This window comes from Coenobita brevimanus, chromosome 100 (genome assembly GCF_032717465.1).
Source record: "Coenobita brevimanus isolate Jiangsu-jjx chromosome 100, ASM3271746v2, whole genome shotgun sequence".
In the NCBI taxonomy this organism is placed as follows: Eukaryota; Metazoa; Arthropoda; class Malacostraca; order Decapoda; family Coenobitidae; genus Coenobita; species Coenobita brevimanus.
In genome coordinates, this window is record NC_137053.1 from 63937273 (window position 1) to 63955279 (window position 18007).

General features: G+C 46.6%; 1 protein-coding gene across 1 annotated transcript in view; it reads left to right on the plus strand.

Moving 5' to 3' along the window:
* The window catches only part of LOC145414710 (uncharacterized), a 373182-nt gene that overhangs the window by 180107 nt on the left and 175068 nt on the right, over positions 1-18007 (plus strand). The window contains exon 4 of the mRNA XM_080284237.1: positions 4375-4422. Coding sequence (XP_080140363.1) covers positions 4375-4422 — 48 coding nt within the window. The remainder of the gene's footprint in view (positions 1-4374; positions 4423-18007) is intronic.

Here is an 18007-nt window from a genome sequence, read left to right on the forward strand (position 1 = left end):
TGTGTGTGTGTGTGTGTTGCATTTTCGCAGGGGACAATAGTGATAGTTTTCTTAGCTTGTATTTTCCTTTTTTTTTTTTCCCTCTTTATCTCACCCATTCCATGTAAGGTAGGATTACGAAACGATGATGATGATGATGATGATGATGATTTTGGGTGATGATGATGATGATTTTGGTAGTGATGATGATGATGGTTACTGTAGTGTTATGAATATTAGTATCGGTATCCCCGATCATACTTTCGACTCAGTTAATGAAGTACCAGCAATAAGAGACCAGCGCATAAAGCAGAAGAAGAGGAGGAGGAGGAGGAGAAGAAGAAGAAGAAGAAGAAGAAGAAGAAGAAGAGGAGGAGGAGGAGGAAGAGATGGAGGAGGAGGAGAAAAAGAAGAAGAAGAAGAGCAAGAATTAGAAGAAAAAGGAGAAGAGGAAGATGATAAGAATTTTTCCCGTGGCACAAGCAAACCAATGACGCTCGCAAGTTCAATTTCGTTTGCAGTGCGTTATTGCGATGCGCACGGGATAGAAACTGCGCCCCGCCCCCCATTATTCCATTCTTGCCGAAATTGAAAAGGAATTCTCGCGAGTTTTTACCCTCGTGTTCGGCGCTGAATTTGGTTCGGTTCGGCAGTGTGGTCGGGATTGCCTTCTGGGTCTGCTACCTCGTGTGTGTTTACTTTTATTTCATTTATTTTTTAGTTTCGCGTATTCCACGTTATTTTGTAGTTATTATATTTTTTTTAACTATAACATTAGCCCATAGTTGTTTCAGATCTTTCCATACCTGAATAAAATCGTCTTGCATTAACCAAAGTGAATGTTAAAGTCTTATTTTTGAGCTGGATTGATTTGCTATAAAAAAAAAAAAAAATCCCCCGGTATGTATTTGCCTAGATGCAGCTCCCAGGCGCGTCCATTGCAAAGAAGGAGATAAATTGCTTGTCAGTAAACTTGTCTGCTGGCGTCTCTTGAAGGTGCTGGTCTTGAGGTTGTGCTGGGAGTGTTGGAGGTGTGGTGGAGGTGTTGTTAGCGGTGTGGTGAGGGGTTGTGGGTGTCGTGGAGGGTTCTAGGTGTTGGGGAGGAGCTAGAGGATGTGTTGAGGAGGTGGAGATGAGGTGGGGAGTTGGGGTGTGTTGGGGGTTGCAGATGTGATGGGAGTTTAGGTTGTGCTGGGGGTTAGGGATGTGATGGTAAGTTGATAATGTGGTGGGGGGTTGAGATTGTGTTGGTAGGCTGTAGATGCTGTGTGTGTGTCTCTTTAGGGCGAGATGAGTGCGTGGGTTGTGGGAGGTGAGGGGCACGTATGGGCTATGTTGAGAGTATTAAGAGTGTGTTGAAGGTGTGTTGAGGGTGTGTGGGTGTTGTGTGTGCGTCGTTTTGGGGTGTGTTGAGTGTGTGGGTGGTGGCAGGTGAGGGGCACGTTTGGGCCCGTGTTGAGCGTCGCCTCGGCAAGTTTGGAGATTCTGGCGGCCATCACATTGATTTCCTATTGATGCTGCGCCCACCTAATGAACGTGGCCCTGTCCTCTCTTACCCTCTCCTGTCTTCTTACTTCTCCTTTCCTCTCCTCTCTCCGCTCCTTTCCTCTCTTCTCTTCTTATCGTCTTTAATGCTGCTGCTGTATTTGTAATCGATGTTGTTGCTGTTGTTATTACTGCCCTTCTGTTGATACTGAGCCCCAAGTTATGAAGGGGAGAAGTACTTTCCTTTCTTCTCCTCTCGACTCTCAGGTCACGTCTCGTCCCCTATCCATTCCTTTCCTTTCCCTACTTTCCTTTCCTTTCCTTTCCTCTCCTCTCCTCTCCTCTCCTCTCCTCTCCCTTTTTCCGCTCTAATTAATCTTCTTGAGTTCTGCCAGTGTTGTGCTGGTGGTGTCCTATTGATGCAAAGAAACGGTAACAAAGATGGATTTGTCCTTTCTGCGGCTTGTCCCTTTCCTTCCCCTTTTTTCATAAGGATAGGCGACCTCTAGGACTGAGAAAAATGTGGAAAAAAAAAGGGGGAATTCAGTTAGGCTAATGATGAATTGTTAAAGTATGAGCGTGTACATAAAAGAAAACTTACTCAGATTATTGGTTTAGTGAATAAGTGATAATCGTTGAAAGTCTGCATTACCCAAAATGGAATGTGTGCGTGCAGGGAAGGCGATATTTATGAGTCTTGTTTAACGCTGAGGGAGATTGGTATTTCTGAAGTGTGTTGTTTACGTGGCTGTTCACTGGCAGGATCGTGATGTAATTTAGCGAACACCAGATGATTTTTTTTTTTCATAATGGAGAAGCTTCAAGGATTAGTGGACTTAAAATTATTTGGATTAACCCTTTCTCTGTATGTCATTCTTGCACTAAGATGGCTTTGGTGTTTTATGTAGGTTTGATCAGACGATTTTATCCAGCTTAGAGAAAGACTAGCAGCCAGTGGATTAAAAAACAAACTCGATGAATCCTTTCACTGTCATGCATGTACATTACTTCCACTTACTCATCGTTCCAGCCTCATTTGCCCTTTTGTTAACAGGGGTGGTTGCAGGCTGAATAAAATCGTCTGGTGGCAGCCTGATTACAGAAAAATCGTCATTGTGTGGAGGGGTTATTATACTTTGATGTGTGTGTGTGTGTGTGTGTGTGTGTGTGTGTGTGTGTGTTTCGCTACGAGGAACTTTTAGACTGAATAACATCGTGTGATGGTTGGAAGAAATAATAAAACACTGTAGTGAAGGCTGAAGGCGTCAGTGTGTAAATGAATGGCACTGTGTACGTCGTGGAGTTTACGCAGTGCAGCGTGTTTTACTCCTTGATCACCGTGCAGTATATTGGTGTTGGTGTTGGATAAAGACGTGTGCGGTGGTGATAGTGCGTGATATAGTGGCGAGAGACTAATTTGTCGGCGCCCCGCCGTCCCTTAACGAGGGTAGAGGCGCCGCCGTCACCCCCGCTGTGCCGTAGCTAACAACCGCACGCAGGCTGCCGCTGCCGCCGTCACCCCCGCTGTGCCGCAGCTAACAACCGCACGCAGGCTGCCGCTGTCGCCGTCACCCCCGCTGTGCCGCAGCTAACAATCGTACGCAGGCTGCCGCTGCCGCCGTCACCCCCGCTGTGTCGCAGCTAACAATCGCACGCAGGCTGCCGCTGCCGCCGTCACACCCGCTGTGCCGCAGCTAACAACCGCACGCAGGCTGCCGCTGCCGCCGTCACCCCCGCTGTGCCGCAGCTAACAACCGTACGCAGGCTGCCGCTGCCGCCGTCACACCCGCTGTGCCGCAGCTAACAACCGCACGCAGGCAAGCTGCCGTTGTCCCCGCCACCCTCTGCCCTTTAATGTACTGGTGTACGGTAGCCTAGCTTTGGGCCTTTACATCTCGGAGGAGCAGTATGGGACTGAATATTTTTTTCGTTTTTCACCATATCCAGATCACTGAATGGACTAGACTCTTGTATTACCGTAGTCAGTGCATGTAAAGAACCAGCTTCGATCATACCAATACAGTGGTGAGATGTGAGGCATGTTATGATGATGATGATGATGATGACTGAAAGGGTTAACGTGTCATATATACTAACATAACTGATAAGGAAGAGGTGCTAGGGAATACGGTAACACACACACACACACACACACACACACACACACACACACACACACACACACGTATAGGCATGAGATGTGCTGGTGATGAAGGTGCATGGCGTGTGTAGCGACCATTGCGGAGCTGCCACCTCAATAAATAGCCACCACATCCCTTACTCCCGTGTCCAGCCTCACCTTGTATCACTTCTCCTTATCTCACCTCACCTCACCTCACCTTGCATCACATCGCATCGCAGTACACCTCATCACATCACATTACATCACAGCACACCACATCACATCACATCGTCTTGTCACCACCTCACCTGTCACATTGTCACATCACACCACATCACAATGTTATAAAATTTCTCATCACCTCATTACACTGCATCACATCACATCACATCACTTGCCGAGGACTGACACAGGCTGGTGATGATTGCATTTTCTACAGGAAGTTCCTTTGATCTGTTCCTTTGATAAATAACTGTAGGGCTTATGTCTGTTTATTTTTGTTTTGCAATACTAGTGCCATATATTCTCCTTCCTCTATAACGCTTGTGACGAGAGGCCAGTCATAAGTAGATTAAAATCGTTACGCGATAGCTAGAACAAAATGCTTAAGATTTCTTTTGTTTTCAGGTGGTTAATGTTTCAAATACCGTACAATGTCTACCCACTCTTGTTTATTCATAGGCCTCGGGGGGGAGGTTCCCAGCGACCTGTAAAAGGTGTAAGGTTTAATATTGTTTCTCTCCTTTTTTTCCCCACATTACCAGACTAACTCACGTCTCCCTCCTCAGGTACGGGAACCCACGAAGCACTCCTCCTTCGAAGAAGACAAACGCAAGGTAGGCGACCGCCATTCTGTTACTGTACTGTCTTGGTATTGTAGTGTGTAGTGTTGTGTCACGCACGCCCAAGATCCTACACGGTCCCTAAGCACGACTCTTGCAGCACGTTATCCAAGCACGCTCTTCGGAAGCTGTCAGAGTACTTACATACACATGCCCTCACGCCCATTACAGCACCAATCCAAGCACGCCCATCACGCAAAGCACTTGTAGCCTGCTTTCGACCGACACACGCCTGTTTAGGTGTCTTTGCTTGTGTCCAGCACCCCTCCAACGCTCACCCAACAGACCACTTAACTCATCCACTTTCCGTCCATGCCCAACACACACACACACACACACACACACACACACACACACACACACACACACACACACACACACACACACACACACACACACACACACACACACACACACACACACACACACACACACACACACACACACACACACACACACACACACACATGGAAGCACTTGAGGTATCGTTCCCTTTAATACACTTCATTGATGCGCATAGAAATAGGCAATGTTTGTGCAGTAGGTAAGGGGGAATGCAGGGATGAAGAGGGAAGTGGGTAGAGGCAGAAAGGGAATGTTTTGGGGTATGGAAAGTTTGGGTATGAGGTGACTTAGGGGGTTAGGAAGGGACTGTGAGGATGATGAGTGGTTTTAAGGTGAGGAAGAATGTGAGGATGTGGAGGGAGTATGGAGAGGTTTGAGGAGTAAGATAATGAGGATAGGGAGGGGTGTTGGGATTGTGAACAGGTGTATCGAGGTTGGTGGGATAGACAGAGTGTGAGGGTGAAAAGAGGGTGTGAAGGTAAGGAGAGAGTAGAAGAGGGTACTGACTAGGGGGAGTACGGAAGTGTGTGTGTGGGTAAGGAGTGGTGTACAAGTTTAGAGAGAAAGAGGAAGGTCTCTTAAGGAAGGAAGAGGAGGGAATGATGGAGGTAAGGAGAGTGTGTTGAGGTAGGTCGTACGTGGAGGTAGGGAAGGTGGATGGGGGAGAAGGAATGGTGTGGATGAGGAGAGATTGGTAGGATGCAGAGGAATGTGAGAATGAGGACGAGGGATGCTAAGGTAAGAGAGAGAGAGAGAGAGAGAGAGAGAGAGAGAGAGAGAGGATAGACCAGATGTGGAGGAAGCGAAGGCAAGGAAATCATGGTGGAAAGGGATGAGTGTTTGGATAGGGATGGAGTGATGATGAATAGGGAGGATATGTTAGAGTAGGAGTGATATCTAAAGATGAGGAGGTAACGAAGGCAAAAAGAGGATGTGGGGTTAGTTGGGGTGTGGAGGCAGGGAAGGCAAGAGGTGTGGAGTAAGGGTGGGGTGGGGGGATAAAGAGTGTGAGGAGAGGCAGTAAGCGGGGCCAGATTATTGGATCATCTATCTATAATACAATACACTTAATGCGGCGGCAGGAAACATTGCAGGGAGGCCGCGGGATACTGGAAATCAATGGTGCTTACGTGGCTGGGATGAGGTGGATGGTTGAGTGGATGACTGGATGGTTTGAATGGATGGTTGGATGGTTGGTTGGATGGCTGGGTGGATATATGGCTGGCTGGGTAGATTGCAGGCTGACTTGATGAATGGATAGGTGGGTGGATGGATGTGGGCTGATGAATGAATGGATGGATGGTTGAATGGATGAGCGGATGAGTGAATGGATGGATGGATTGATGATTGGATGAATGAATGGACGGATGGATGAATGGATGGGCGGATGAGTGAATGGATGGATGGATTGATGATTGGATGAGTGAATGGATAGATGGATGTACGGATGTATCTCTCCTCAGCATAAGTTAGCACTGTTTCATCCATACACACGCAGATAGATACGTGACTCAGAGACACTTAGAAACACTTACAACACATAATCAGTATCTACGATGGACCTAATTTGACCGCATCCCGGTAGATGGCTTGTGTGTAGTGTCGAGTAGAGGAATATGTGTCAATAGTGTTGAAATATTTGTAGTTTTAGGTGATTTTGCATGGAGTGACTGAATTATTGTATCTGTACTCGAAGAAGTGATAGTAAGTAGTGTTATTATTATTATTATTATTATTATTATTATCATGATTATCTGCATGTAACAACAGAATCATGTGTCGTGTATACCTGCAGAATCATGTACCATTTTGGAAACGAATAGCCAGAATTATGGACAGATCTAATAAGAATGTTTGATCAGTGAAATGAAGTGGTTGAAGATAGTGACATAACTCTTCAGAATAGTATTGCTTCCAGAGTGACTTAGAATACCTTTAGAATCTTATAACTCCTAGAATTACTTAGTTGTGGCAGGATCGCGTCTTGTATCAATGTACTCTTGTAATTTGTGAGTTTCTGTGCAAATCACTTAAGCACTTCTAATTAATGTGTGTTAACTGATGTTACACCTGAGAGGATCGAGTCTCAGGTTGGTTCCTTAATGACAGGAGAACATATTTAGCAGGTAAGATAAATAATTGAGATATTTGAAGGCTAAAAAGGTGAATTAATGGAAGGAAATATAGACGTTAGGTTGAAGAGAAGAGCAGTGGAAGGGAGAATGCATATGAGTGTACTTTTTACATAGGGAAAACAAATGAACATCGATTGATTTTGGTGCAGGGATAATGGACAGTTTTTCTTTTTCTTTCTCTTTTTTCTTTTTTTGCGTCAAATGTCACCAGCGAGATAAACAATGATGGATTTGGCTTTTTATTTGTTTATTTATTTATTTATTTATGGACCTGATTTAAGACCGGCAAAGAGGTAGATAAATTGGAAGACTTACTGTGAGAGAGAGAGAGAGAGAGAGAGAGAGAGAGAGAGAGAGAGAGAGAGAGAGGCGGATGACACGACATTGAGCAATAACGGGCGAGAGAGAGAACAATAACACACAATAACTGGCCTTCACATTGATTGACCCTCCTCATTAAGAGAGAGAGAGAGAGAGAGAGAGAGAGAGAGAGAGATGAGCTCGTGATGGAGGGGAGGGAGGGAAAGAGGAGAAAATCAGATCTTGAGTGAGAGATTATGTGGGATGGAGGGAGGAAAAGGAGGCTTGAATCGAGGGAGGGAGGGAGGGAAGGAGGGAGGGAGGAGAGAGAGGGAGGTAGAAACTGATGGAGGTAACTTGAATCTTGGTCTTATAGCTTTCGAAAGAGGAGAGATCTGAGGAGGAGGAGGAAGATAAGGACTGAGAGAGAGAGAGAGAGAGAGAGAGAGAGAGAGAGAGAGAGAGAGATTATGGACGATCAGATTTAGGACCTTGAGAAAAATAAGAGTGAGATTAGAGGCTGAGACGAGAAGAAAGCCGATCATATGAACGTAAGCAGAGGAAACGTAAAGGTGTAGGGCAACAGAGAACGTATAACATAAAAGAACGTTATATACAAGAGAGGATAATTGCAGTCATGATTGTTGTTGATGATGATGGTGATGTTGATGATGATGATGATGGAGGAGGAAGATGAAAAGGAGGAGGAAAATTACAAATGGTGATGAATGTGATGTTTAATGATGATAATGGTGATGATGTTTAAAGATGATGGTGATGTTTGGCGATATGGTTTTAGTGGTAAGCCTTATCTTGTTTCACTCCTGCTTTCTTCAGCTCTTCCTGTCTCAACCCCTTCTTATCCCAGCCCAGCCTATCCCACCTCATCCCACCCACTCCACCCACCCCCTTACGTCTCCTATTTCCCCTATCCCCTCCCCTCTCCATCCCTCAACCCATCATCCCCTTCCTATCACCGCACCACCACAGACGCGGTGAATGGGCTGGGGTCTCACAGGTTTGCGTGTCGTAGCTGAGTTAGAGGCCCTCAGATGCTGCCAGCCTCTGATCTCTCTCTCTCTCTCTCTCTCTCTCTCTCTCTCTCTCTCTCTCATTTTCTTTGATTTCAAGGCTAAAGCTGACTAAATATTGCTTTCTTTTCTATACCATATTCTCAAAAAATAGATATCAGTGTCATTTTTATATCCTGTATATGTATCGGTTTGTGGAAGAACCTCGCTCCCCCTCTCCTTCTCCCCTTTGGTTCCTCGAGGCTCGCTTTCTCCCTGGGTATGGCTGAGAGAGAGAGAGAGAGAGAGAGAGAGAGAGAGAGAGAATCCACCCCATAACACAACATACCTATTCCTCCATCCACCCAGCCCAGTCTCATATATATACACCATTATCAGTACCATCTAAGCACCATAGTCACGCCACCTTGAATTATCTAAGCTAATTGGGTCTGTTTACCTTTGTGGATGTGCCGCTTTTTATAGACTATGGGAATGATGATAATAGGAATGATAATTGGCGTGTGTTTTTGTTATTCATTTATGGCAGGAAAAAGCAGACGGATTATAGGGACATGAAAATATTAATAACAGAAAAACTACCCCCACTTTTTTCTTTATTCTTAAGTGCTGACATGTCTACTAAAGGAAGGAGTGGGTTGGCCAAGGTGAAGGGGAGGCGTAGGCACGAAGGAGGTCGACCAATTTATCTCATGCCTTCTTGTTCTGAGGAGCTTAACCCTTTGGCTGCTATAGTGGATTTGTGTGTGTGTGTGTGCGCCGTGGTGTATTAGTCAGTGTGACATTATGAAAGATGGCGAGTTAGGGGAAGAGATTTGAGTGGGGGAGGAAGTCAGAAGAGAGAGAGAGAGAGAGAGAGAGAGAGAGAGAGAGAGAGAGAGAGAGGTGAGGTATTAGGGGAGAGGGGTGAGTTGAGAGGGGAGGGAGATGGTGGGTAATGAAAGAGGTGATTTGTAAGGTAGTTCCCATCTTGTATTTATTTCCTGTCCATTTATATTACGAGGCTACCTTCTTACTCCTCCTTCCTCTTCCCTCCTCATGGGCCGTCATCTTCCTTCTCTTCCTTCCCTTCTTCCTCTATGTCTATGATTTTTCTTGTTTTTATCCTTCTTCTTCCTCGTCCCTTCTTCCTCCCCCGTCTCTTCTTTTTCCTCCTTTTTTTCTTCCTCTATCTTTCCCATGTTTCCCATTCTGCTCCTTCGTCTTGCCCTCTTCCTCCCTATTTTCCTCCCCTTTTTCATTCCATTATTCTTTCCCTATAGTCTTCCTTCTACATTCCATCTCCCCACCTCCTCTCTTCTCTACCTTTCCCTTCTTTCGTGCTCCGTCTCTGCCTACTTCTTCCTCGGTCGTCCCCTTCTCCTCCTCCCCTCCTCCCTCTCTGTAATCCTCTCTTATATCAGGCCAGCTCCGTCATGTCAGCCAGGAAGCCCTCCATCTCAAGCCTCTTCCGGGGCTTCCTCTCAACCCTTCACATTTACCCCAATATTGTTTGACTCCTGGGAACACCTTAGAAGAAACTGGAATCTTGGGGGTGTGTTTGGGTGGGTAGGTGGGTGGGTGGGGGTTGAGGTGTGTGTGGGGGGTTGGGGGAGTGGAATTGTGTGTTTGTGAGGGGAGGGTTGATGTGTGTGTGGGGGGTTGGGGGAGTGGAATTGTGTGTTTGTGAGGGGAGGGTTGAGGTGTGTGTGGGGGGTTGGGGGAGTGGAATTGTGTGTTTGTGAGGGGAGGGTTGAGGTGTGTGTGTGGGGGTGTTGAGGTGTGTGTGTGTGTGTGTGTGTGTGTGTGTGAGAGGGAGAGAGAGAGAGAGAGAGAGTTAAGTTCTTAGTCTTTTAACTGCGTAGCTCTTCTCAAAATATAACTAAACTTTTTGTCATTAACCAACATATAATCCTGTCCCTAAATCACTATCAAAACGTTTATTAAGAATGCTGAAGAACGTTTCCTGTGTTATAGTTTGAGGGAATAAACGTTTAGTAATATAGGTGTGGCCTGTTGATGCTGGACATTAATATTGATGATGGATTTATTTTTATTTTTGCATTGTTTGGGAATGGAATGATGATGATGATGATGATGTTGATGTTGATGATGTTGATGATGATGATGATGAAGATGATGATGATGATGATGATCCTTCCCTTTCCTTTCCGATCCATTCCACTGTTTCATTCCCATTTTTTCTCTTCTTGTTTTTTTGTTTTGTTTTGTTTGTTTCCTTGGGTTAGCTTCGATTTTCCTCTCGTTTCTCTTCCCATCTCTTCTTCCCCCCAAGCTGACCCTTTACCTTTCCCTAGTATCTCCCTTTACCTCTCCCCTCCCTCCCTCCCCTTGCCCTCCCACCTCTCCCCTCCTCTCTCTTCTCTCTTCCTCATCCTCTCCACTCATCCCTTCCCTTCTCTTGTCTTCTCTTCTCTTCCCTTCCCTTCTCTCACTCTTGCCTTCGCTTCCCTTCCCTATCCGAGTGGAGTGTGTCAGCCTGGCACTGGGGGTGGGGGGGGAAGAGTGTCAAGTGTCATCCCCTGGACCCCACCCTCCTCCCCTAGCTCTGGGGAGTGTCACGTGGCACATCAGGGTTGCCTACACACACACACACACACACACACACACACACACACACACACACACACACACACACACACACACACACACACACACACACACACACACACACACACACACACACACACACACACACACACACACACACACACACACACACACACACACACACACACACACACACACACACACACACACACACACACACACACACACACACACACACACACACACACACACACACACACACACACACACACACACACACACACACACACACACACACACACACACACACACACACACACACACACACACACACACACACACACACACACACACACACACACACACACACACACACACACACACACACACACACACACACACACACACACACACACACACACACACACACACACACACACACACACACACACACACACACACACACACACACACACACACACACACACACACACACACACACACACACACACACACACACACACACACACACACACACACACACACACACACACACACACACACACACACACACACACACACACACACACACACACACACACACACACACACACACACACACACACACACACACACACACACACACACACACACACACACACACACACACACACACACACACACACACACCCACACACACACACACACACACACACACACACACACACACACACACACACACACACACACACACACACACACACACACACACACACACTAGGGCTGTCTTATTGAATAGTAATGTTATGGTCTTAGCGGTGATATTGTGATGATATCTCGGGTCTCGTGGAAGGTCAATTAGAAACGTTGTAAATAAATAAATAAACTAATAGATAAATAGATAGATAAATAAATACTATATCAAGATGGGTCCAGTTCTCAGCCGCAGTGGAGCTAAAATTACTGATGACCTAATGGGTTAATTATAAAGGAAACCATTTAGCCCATGAGGTCATCAGTAACCGTAACTCCTTAATGATTGAGAACTGAATCCATGTTGATATAACCTTTCTTAAACTCAAAATTAATCCTGAATCTCTCCTGAAGTTAGTGTGACAAGTTCCAGGACTCCTTGCCCCGAATTTCGATTAAGGACACTCCCTAGTACCTCTTCCTTAGCGATTTATTATCCAAACTGCCCATTAATATCCTGTTTTTAGCTTATTTTTTTTTTTTAATGTCGGCACAAGTTGCATGAATAACACACAAGACTAGAGTAACAGCAGAGTCAGGAATAAATCGGTAAGGACGAGATGTTAGGGAGCTTCCCTAACAGAACGAGGTTACCGCCCCTTGTGCATGTGTTATATCAGCCTGTGAGAAGAATGCGTGTCAGTGCTACATCGTCATCGTATGGAGTACCAGAGTGCCATAGGAGGCGGGTGGGTGGGTGGGTGGGTAGGAGGGTGAGTGGCTGGGTAGGTTTGTGGGTAGGAGGGTGAATGGCTGGGTGGGTTGGTGGATGGGTGGCTAGGAGGCTGGGTGGGTTGGTGGGTGAGTGGCTGGGTGGATGGGGTGTGCAACAAAGACAAGCCGTGTGTCCGACATTCTTTAGGCCTTCCTGGCTTTTCCGCGTCGCTGATACCCTTCCCCCCCACCCCATCAGAATCTGTCACCGCCACCACCAGCCATATGATGTAGGAAAGAGAGAGAGAGAGAGAGAGAGAGGAATGGTAGTTGTGGTGGTGGTATATGTGACTGGAAGGGTGAGTAGGATGAAAGGATGAATGAGGATGAATGGGTGGGTAATGGTGAGTGGGGGGGGGGGCAACAGTGTATGGGTGGGTGGGTGGGTTGTGGTGGTGAATGGAGAGGGCAGGAGTGTATGGGTGGGTGAGTTGTGGTGACTGGAAAGAATGGGAAGCGATTCGTTCGTAATATTAACCCTTTATCAGCCAAACGTTTTCCTTGGCTAAATAAAATCGAGAAACGTTTGCCAGACACGTGACTCCAGACCAGACGCGTTCAGTAAGACGCTTCTGTATATTTAACCAGATTTCATCACATGTAACTACAGTCCATTGCAAATTATTATTATAGTTACAGGTGGTGGAGTGAATGAGTCTGGTGTGGATGGTTTGAGTCATAGGTGAGTGTGATGATAATTTTAACTTCACTGTACACACAACCTCAGACTGCAGTTCGTTTAACATGACACCTCTTTGACACAATATTCGACCTTATGATGTCCAGCTCCTGCCAACAGTAATAACACCCTAGACACAATATGACACGTGTGACACAAAAATCAGCCTGACAGTTGACACCTGAACCTGTACCAACAATGTATGCTAAATTATATGCCAACAGTAACATCTCCCAACACATTCCACACACCATGACACCTCTGATGGAGAAATCAACTTGACAAGCTCCAATAGTATGTAAATTCTCTCTCTCTCTCTCTCTCTCTCTCTCTCTCTGTTTGTGCCACCACCAAATGATTTTATTCACCTTTTGGGAGACATCTCGTCGTGAAGTTCAGAATCAGCCGCCATAACAAACCCTTGCTGAAGATTTTTCATTCATTTATTTATTTATTTATTTATTTAGTGAGGAGTTTAGGAGCAGAGGAAAAGCCCCTCATGGTGAAGGTGCAAATGACACCTGGGCGAAGGTGACAAATGGCCACATGACACCGGGGTATTTGTGTGAAGCTCGCCCTTGTATGACACCTGGCATTCTGACACGCCTCACTCTTTGTCTGATTTTTCCTGCCCCTTTGAGGTGGCGTGTGGGGTGAATGGGTGGGTGAACAGAGTGAAGGAATGAATGGGGAGGAAAGGGAAGAGAATGAAGGAATGAATGGGGAGGATGGAGAGGGAAGAGAATGAATGAGAATGGGAGGGAGAGCAGGGTGGAGGGATGAATGGAGGGGAGAGTGAATGATTGGATAACATCTCATGGATAGAGTTTAGGCAGACTACACTGTCATTACCATCAAACACTGGTGCTGGATAGATGAATGGATGAGTGGACTAGGATGGATGTACTGTATGGGCTGACTGGACGGAAGGGCGGACGGATGAATGATTGGATGATTAGATTGATTTAATGGATGAATAGATTCGATGATTGGATGAATGACCGAGTAAGGATGGACAGTAAGTGGAGATACACTTGTTGATGTGATTAGGTGGGTGGGGCAGTTGGTGGATGCTCAGAGGTGAACGAAAATGGGTGGGGGAGACAGTGGTGAGGGTGGGGGGATGACAGGAGGAAGGGGGTGGAAGAGAATAAGGGGAGAAAGGAGGAGGGAAATGAGGTTTGGTCAGAGAGAGAGAGAAAGAGAGAGAGAGAGAGATTTGAGGCACGTGTCACTGGCTCACCACGTGTTACCCACCTGTGGTCTCCTCCCTCTCCCCCTCTCCCTCTCTCTCTCCACCCCTCCCCTTCCCTCTCTCCCCCTCCCACATTCCTCTCCCCTTCCCTTCTCACCCCCCTTCCCCACCCCCTTTGCTTTCCGCTTCATTCTCTTCATTCATATTTTACCCCTTCTTACCTCTCTGTTTGTAATTTGACTTTATGTTTCCTGTCCCTACATTTTCTTTATTTTCTTACGTATTTCCTGTCTTTCATTGCTCTTTCTTACATTTATTTGAGCTTTCCTACATATAGCTTCTCTTTCATTGCCCATTTTTTACACACATCGTTTTTTTTTACAGCATATTTCTATTTTTTGGTCCTCGCTTCTCTTCTTCATCTGCTGCAGTCTGCTTTGCTCTACTTTCCGTCTCCCTCTCTCCTTTTTTCTCCCCCTTAACCCCTTCCTCCTCTCCCTCTTCTTCCCTCCCCCTCCCCCCAGCAGGTGTGGCCCAGCCGGTGCAAGGTGACAGGGTAGAGAATGAGTCAAAAGGGCCATCATAGGGTACTTGGCAGGGAAGGGTATGGGGCATCGGTAGGGCAGGGGTAGGGGCAGGGGATGGTGGGGACGTGATAGGGTGCTAGGCAGGGGAGGGTATGAAGTATGAATTGGGGTATGGAAGAGGCAAGGAAGGGGTAGGGACGTTATAGAGTACGTGGCAGGAGAGGGTATGGGAAATGGGCATGGGTAAGGCAGGTATGGGTAGGTGGTGTATGGGCAGGGCATGGGCAAGGGGTTAGGGTATGGGCAAGGAAAAGGTAGAGGACTAGGGGATGAGGTTGGGGCATGGCAAAGTAGGGGAGGGACGAGGAATTCATGTAAGGGATTAAGATGTGGGGAGGAGCAGGGTATAGGGTAAAGCTGGATGGGAGTTTTGGGTACCGGTATGAGGCGAGGATGATATGGTATGTGGTGTGGAGTTAGTTAATCGGTAAGGTAGGGAGTGGTTGGGGTATGGGTAAGGTAGGGCAGGGAGGGGGGGTTAAGGTATGAGGAAGGGCAATGAGAAATGGTTTAGATAGGGCAAGATAGAGTACAGAACAAGGGGTATGAGGAAGCAGGGTATGGTATGGGGTTTGTGAATGTGGCTGAAGGTAGGTAAAGGGTTTGGGCCAGAAAGGAAGCCACAGAGTCTAGGTTCAAATCTTAGCGTGGTTGGCATTTAAGTGGGTACTGTTGCGTGTGTCCTTCATCGGCTTGCATATGTTTTTTTTTTATTCCTGTTGATGATGGTGATGCTTGGGGTGATAGTGGTGAATGTGGTGGTGTTTTGGTGATCAGTTCTTGTGGTGATGAGTGGTGGTGATAGTGATGGTGATTTTGTGGTTGTGATGGTGTATGACGATGACAGTGATTTTGGTGATTTTCCTTGTGGTGGTGATTTAGTGATATTGGTGGTAGTGGCGTGGAGTGATAGTGGTGGTTGTAGTGGCAAAGGATGGTGATGGTGGTGATATTTATTGCTTGTAGTCTTTGTGGTGATGAATGATGGTGATAGTGGTGGTGAGGGAGGGCACCATACATCAGTCTTGTATGTGTGTGTGTGTGTGTGTGTGTGTGTGTGTGTGTGTGTGTGATGCTCGTGCCCACAGTTAATTATTACATGGCGTAAACATCTCTCTCTTTTTTTTATTTATTAACCCTTCTCTCTCTTCATGCGTCTCTGTCACCACTGTCGTCCCCCCCCACCCCTCTCTCTCTCTCTCTCTCTCTCTCTCTCTCTCCTCACTCACGTTTCTCCCATCCCTTCTCCCCCTCCTCATCTCCCACTTTTCAGCATCACCTCCACCACACATCCCTATCCCTTATCCTTCTACCCCCTCCCACCACCCCTCCCTTCCTCTCCCTCTCCCTCCCCCTCCCCCTCCCATCCTCCCTCTCCATCTCTCCCCTCTTCCCTCCCCTCCCCCTTATTCACGCTCCCTTCCTGCACCACCATTTCTCTCCCTCGCCACTTATATCCCTCCACTATTTAACACTGTCACTTGAGTCTTCCACGATTAACGTCAGGTGTGTTTGATGGTGATGATGATGATGATGATGATGATAATGATGATGATGATGTGTTTACCTGATGATGATGATGATGTGTTTACCTGATGATGATGATGATGTGTATGTCTTGATTTGCACGCTTGCCTCTTCCTCTATTTATCTTTTGATCAAGCTTCTCACTTAGTACCCTATCTACCTGCCTACTTACCCAGCTTGCGTCCTACTTACCTGTCTCCTTACATACCTTTCTTACCTTTCTGCCTGCTTACCTACCTACCTACCTACCTAACTACAGACCAACCAGCCAACCTTCCTACCTACCTACCTACCTACTTACCTGCCTGCCTGCCTACCAGTTTATTCATCTGTCTGTCTGTCTATAAATCTATCTATATCTGTCTATTTATCTAGCTCTTACTTACCTCCTTGCTTACCCACCTGAGTGATGTTAAGAGTGAGAGTAGCGTGAGAGTAGTGTCCAAGTTACTCCATGTTAGCGTGAAATGAGAGTAGCGTGAGGTGCGGGTGTGTATGTGTGAGTGGCTGAACTAATGAGTGTGTGTGTGTGTGTGTGTGTGTGTGTGTGTGTGTGTGTGTGTGTGTGTGTGTGTGTGTGTGTGTGTGTGTGTGTGTGTTGGGGTGCGTTCTTCCTTCTGGTCTTTCTCCTCCTTCCTTTTCCCCGCTTCTTTCCTCATTTTTTTTTTCTGCTTTTTCCTCCCTCATGCCTATCCTCAGTTAACTCCTCATTTACTCCCCCATCCTCTCTCTCCGCCTTCCTCATTTCCTCACCTCCCTCCACCCTCTCTTTCTGACTTTTCCCGCCCATCCTCATTCCCCTTCTTACTCTTCTCATTCATTCTCCCTTCTTCTCCCGCTCTCTCATCCCTCCCTGTCTCTTTTCTCCCCCATACTCCCTCTTCGCTTCTCTTTTTTCTCCTCCACATTCTTTCCTCTCACTCCCCTCCCCTCTTCCCCCCCTCCCTCCCTCTGGTTTAGGATGTTCGGTTGGGATCGTATGTGTGTTCAGGTCTGGATGGTCGGGCCGGGTTGGTTGTGGATGGTTAAGTGGTCGGGAGGAATCGGGTGTGGATGGTCGCCTGGTTGGGACGGATGGGGTGTGGATGTTCGGGTGACGTGTGGATGTTCGGGTGGTCGGGTCGGATCGGGTGTGGATGGTCGGGTGCTCGGGTCGGGTCGGGTGTAGATGGGGCAGCTTGAGTCATGAACCAGGAATTACATTGTCCATTTTTTGATTGATGACGCAGTGCTGATCATGCAGGAGAGAGAGAGAGAGAGAGAGAGAGAGAGAGAGAATTAAAACATCAACGTACCTAATATTATTGTATAAGTTAAATGCTCTTTGAGGTAACTATTTCTTTCTCCAAAAATACTCTAAAGAAACACACACACACACACACACACACACACACACACACACACACACACACACACACACACACACACACACACACACACACACACACACACATTATTTATTTCGTGCACACCCACAAATAATTACAAACTCGTACAGGCTGCTTCCCCTCCTCGTAAAATATTTCAGTAACATATATGGTTCATTTTTATCGGGAATCGCAAAGGCCAATTGAATTTTGCTTAATCTGGCATCAAGGGCGTGACCTTCGTGAGAGAGAGAGAGAGAGAGAGAGAGAGAGAGAGAGAGAGAGAGAGAGAGTATAAAACGACTGGATGAGTCAGTAACACACCATTTAAGGCTAAGATTATGAATGTGCAATTTTCATCACTTAATGTCATCTGTAATATTTCATTTTCCCCCA